The 3,511-nt window shown below is 55.5% G+C and overlaps 1 protein-coding gene across 1 annotated transcript; it reads left to right on the plus strand.

The window, feature by feature from the left end:
• Positions 1-947: 947 nt before the first annotated feature.
• On the plus strand, positions 948-2,688 carry CIRBP (cold inducible RNA binding protein; the record flags this gene model as incomplete). The annotated part of the gene is made up of 5 exons (XM_079546723.1): positions 948-1,050; positions 1,123-1,229; positions 2,131-2,269; positions 2,360-2,444; positions 2,568-2,688. 5 exons carry the CDS (start codon positions 948-950, stop codon positions 2,686-2,688), a joined length of 555 nt encoding a protein of 184 aa, XP_079402849.1.
• Between the last annotated feature and the right edge of the window lie 823 nt (positions 2,689-3,511).

Consider the following 3,511-nt stretch of genomic DNA (forward strand, 5'->3'; position numbering starts at 1 on the left):
GGGGCTCCCGCGGCCAACGAGCTCGGTGCTCTCGGCCAATCGGCGCCGCGCTCCACGCCCCACCCACGCGTGGGAGGAGGTGCCGCCGGGGTTTTGTTCGCGCTCCCTCCTCCCGTCGCTCCTTATGAATATTAACAGCCTGCGGCCCAATCAGATGGCGGCGCAGCGGCGGCGCTTTGGTGGCGTCACTCGCCCCGCCCCTCCGTGAGGACAAATCTGCATATTCATGAGGAGGGCGGGACTGGGCGCGGGAGTATATAAGCCGCCGCCCCGCCAGCCGCCGCGTTCGTCGCGCTGAGGCTTTGAAGTGCGGTGTGGTTTCTGCAGTTCCGCACACCGGTAAGCGCCCGCCGACGCGCGGGGCGGGCTGCGGTCTGCCGGGGGGAGGGGGGAGGGAGGGAAGTCGGTGTGGGCATCGTGGGCACCACGTCCCCGATGTCGGGGGGTCGGGTCTGTGCCTCGGCCCGGCGCGGGGCGGCCGCGCACCGCCAGGCCTTGTGTGGCTGTGGGGTGTATAGGACAGCCACTCGGTTGGGTGGCTGCTGGGAGGACCGGGCCGGAGGAGCGCTGAGGGGCGCCTCGGAAACAAAATGGCGACGGGCCTTAGTCGTGCAAAATGGCGGCGGGAGGGAGGAGGGGCGTCGGACTGCGCCTGCGTCGGGGGGCGGGACGGGTGAGGGGCGGGGGTCCCGCGCCGGGCGGGGGTCGGCGTGGCGGGGGCCCCCCTGTGGGGGCGCGCATGCGCGCTGCAGGCGGCGCGGCTCCGTGGACGGTGCGGAGCGCCCTCTGCCGGGCGGGAGGACTCGGGCCGGCATCGCACCGCGGTGCTCGCGGGGATCGGAGCGCGTTCGGCGGCGGCAGCGAGCAGAGCCGGGAGCGTCGGTTCGGGCTTTGGGGAACGTTCGGCGGAACTGCTGACCGAAGGCTGGTTGATTTCGCAGGTGACGATGGCATCAGATGAGGGCAAGCTGTTCGTTGGAGGGCTGAGCTTTGATACCAACGAGCAGTCGCTGGAGCAGGTCTTCTCCAAGTACGGGCAGATCTCCGAAGGTGAGGGCAGGGCCGTGCCGGGCTGGGCTCTGCTGGGCTGCAGTGGCTGATGGCAGCTGTTCTCTCCTCCAGTGGTGGTGGTGAAAGACAGAGAAACGCAGAGGTCCAGAGGCTTCGGCTTTGTGACATTTGAAAACATAGACGATGCGAAGGATGCGATGATGGCCATGAATGGGAAGGTAAGCTGGTTCTGCAGCATTTCATGCTGGTTTGTTCCCCCTTAATGATAGAATGGCTTGGGTTGAAAAGGACCACAATCATCATCAGTTTCAACTCCCTGCTATGTGCAGGGTCGCCAACCACAACTGCCCAGAGCCATATCTAGGCTGGCCTTGAGTGCCTGCAGGGATGGGGCATCCACAGCCTCCTTGGGTAACCAAAAAGCAGTGAGATGAGCTTGGTAGGTGTGCTTCTGTTTGAAGCCATGAGGAAGAAGCTAAGCGCTGGAATCCTCCCAAAGAAACAACAGAAAAGGATACAGAGCAACGTGGCTTAGTGAAATCCTGTTGTGTTACTGCATTCTGAAAAAGGCTGAGGCTATAATCACAGAATCGTAGAATGGTTTGGGTTGGAAGGGACCTCAGGGATCTTGAAGCTCCAACCCCGTGCTGCGTGCAGGGCCACCAACCTCCACATTTAATACCAGGCTGCCCAGGGCCCCATCCAACCTGGCCTTGATCACCTCCAGGGACAGACAGGGCATCACGGCCTCTCTGGGCAGCTGTTCCAGCACCTCACCACTCTCAGGAAAGAACTTCCCCCTGACATCCAACCTCAATCTTCCATCCTTCAATTTCAAATCATTCCCTCTTATCCTGCTACCCTTTCAAAGAGTTGGCTCCTTTCCTGTTTACAGGCTCCCTTTAGGTACTGAAAGGCTGCAGTGAGGTCACCCTGCAGCCTTCTTTTCAAGAGTGGCTTTGTAATGCTTGAGAATCCATCTGTGTGTCATCAGCTCAGTTGCAGCATTGAAGGAAACCAGTACGCACCGGTATTGAAATTCCGGTGTTGCTTCACTGGGAGCCGAGTTGTGCACCATGCTGTGCAGTGTGTCAGCTGATGTGTTTTTCTGTTTGTTAGTCTGTAGATGGCCGTCAGATCAGAGTTGATCAAGCTGGAAAATCGTCAGAGAACAGATCCCGAGGCTACAGAGGGGGATCCACCGGGGGCAGGGGCTTCTTCCGTGGGGGCAGAGGTCGGGGCCGTGGCTTCTCCAGAGGTGAGCAGGCGTTGGGATTGCTCTGCTTGGGATGGGGGTGGTGTGGGTCATGGTGCTGGAGGAGAAACCGTAACGTGGTGTCTGTTCCAGGAGGTGGAGACAGAGGCTACGGCGGGAGCAGATTTGACTCCAGAAGTGGAGGATATAACGGCTCCAGAGACTACTATAATAGCAGGTAATGCTATTGCAGCTGCTAGCTAGCTTGTTACAGGGCTCGCCGTGTCTGTTGCCTGGCAGACAGCAGCGCCAGCAGGCTGCAGAAGCTGCTGAGCCAATACAAAGCGCATGTTTCCAACAGCAGGAGTCAAGGAGGCTATGGAGACAGGTCTTCAGGAGGGTCCTACAGAGACAGCTACGACAGTTACGGTAAGTCCTGGTTCAAATGGGAGCGATGCGTACGTTGCTGTAGGAGCTCTTAAACCTTCTGACCCTGTTCTGAAGTCTGGAAATGCTCTGAGGCTCAGCTTTGGACTGTGCCCCTTTTCTGTTCTTGCCCGTAAGAACCAATCTGTCAGGCTTTGGATGTGGTTGTGCCGTTTAAAATTTCTAATTTGTAATGCATGTGTAGGAGTTGCTTGGATCTAAAGGCAAAGCAAGTTTTTAAATACGTTCTTGGAGCTTGAGACTAAGCCAAAAAAACTCGGAAGCCCTAACAAACTGGATTCAAGGGTGGGGGAGTTCTCTGACACGGTAGAGCAGTAGCTTCTGGAATAATGCAAGGGAGTAAAATGCTGGAACTTGTCTATGCTTCAGTGCCTTTACAATTGTGCCTGCTTCTTGTCCTCAGCTACACACAACGAGTAAAAATCCTTCCTGACTCAAGATCGTCCTTCCAATGGCTGTATTTATAAAGATTTTTGGAGCTTCGCTGAAATCGTTATTGTGTAGTACATCTACTTGTATTTTCACTTTTGTAGTATTATCAGTTCTGATCTTGTCAAACACAGCCTGACAGCTTCTGATACGAGATGGTCTGCTTAGACTTTCCTTTGAGAAAGCTCTGCTTTCGAGTGTTTTTAATCTTTTTTGAAAGCACTTCCGATTTTATTTTACGCTTCATGATGAGCCGAGGTGTTTTTTCTTTTTTAAAGTCGTGAAGTTGGGGCCCCAATTCAGTTTCTTTTGAGATAGAAAGGACCTTTAATTCACCGTTCACGAGAAGCTGAACAAGCTGTGGACTTTTTCTTTTTTTTAAGTGCATTACCTTCGTCTTTTGTAACATTCCTTTAGTGTAGCAAGGTA

The sequence above is a fragment of the Tetrao urogallus genome (genome assembly GCF_951394365.1).
Source record: "Tetrao urogallus genome assembly, chromosome: 25".
Taxonomy (NCBI): domain Eukaryota; kingdom Metazoa; phylum Chordata; class Aves; order Galliformes; family Phasianidae; genus Tetrao; species Tetrao urogallus.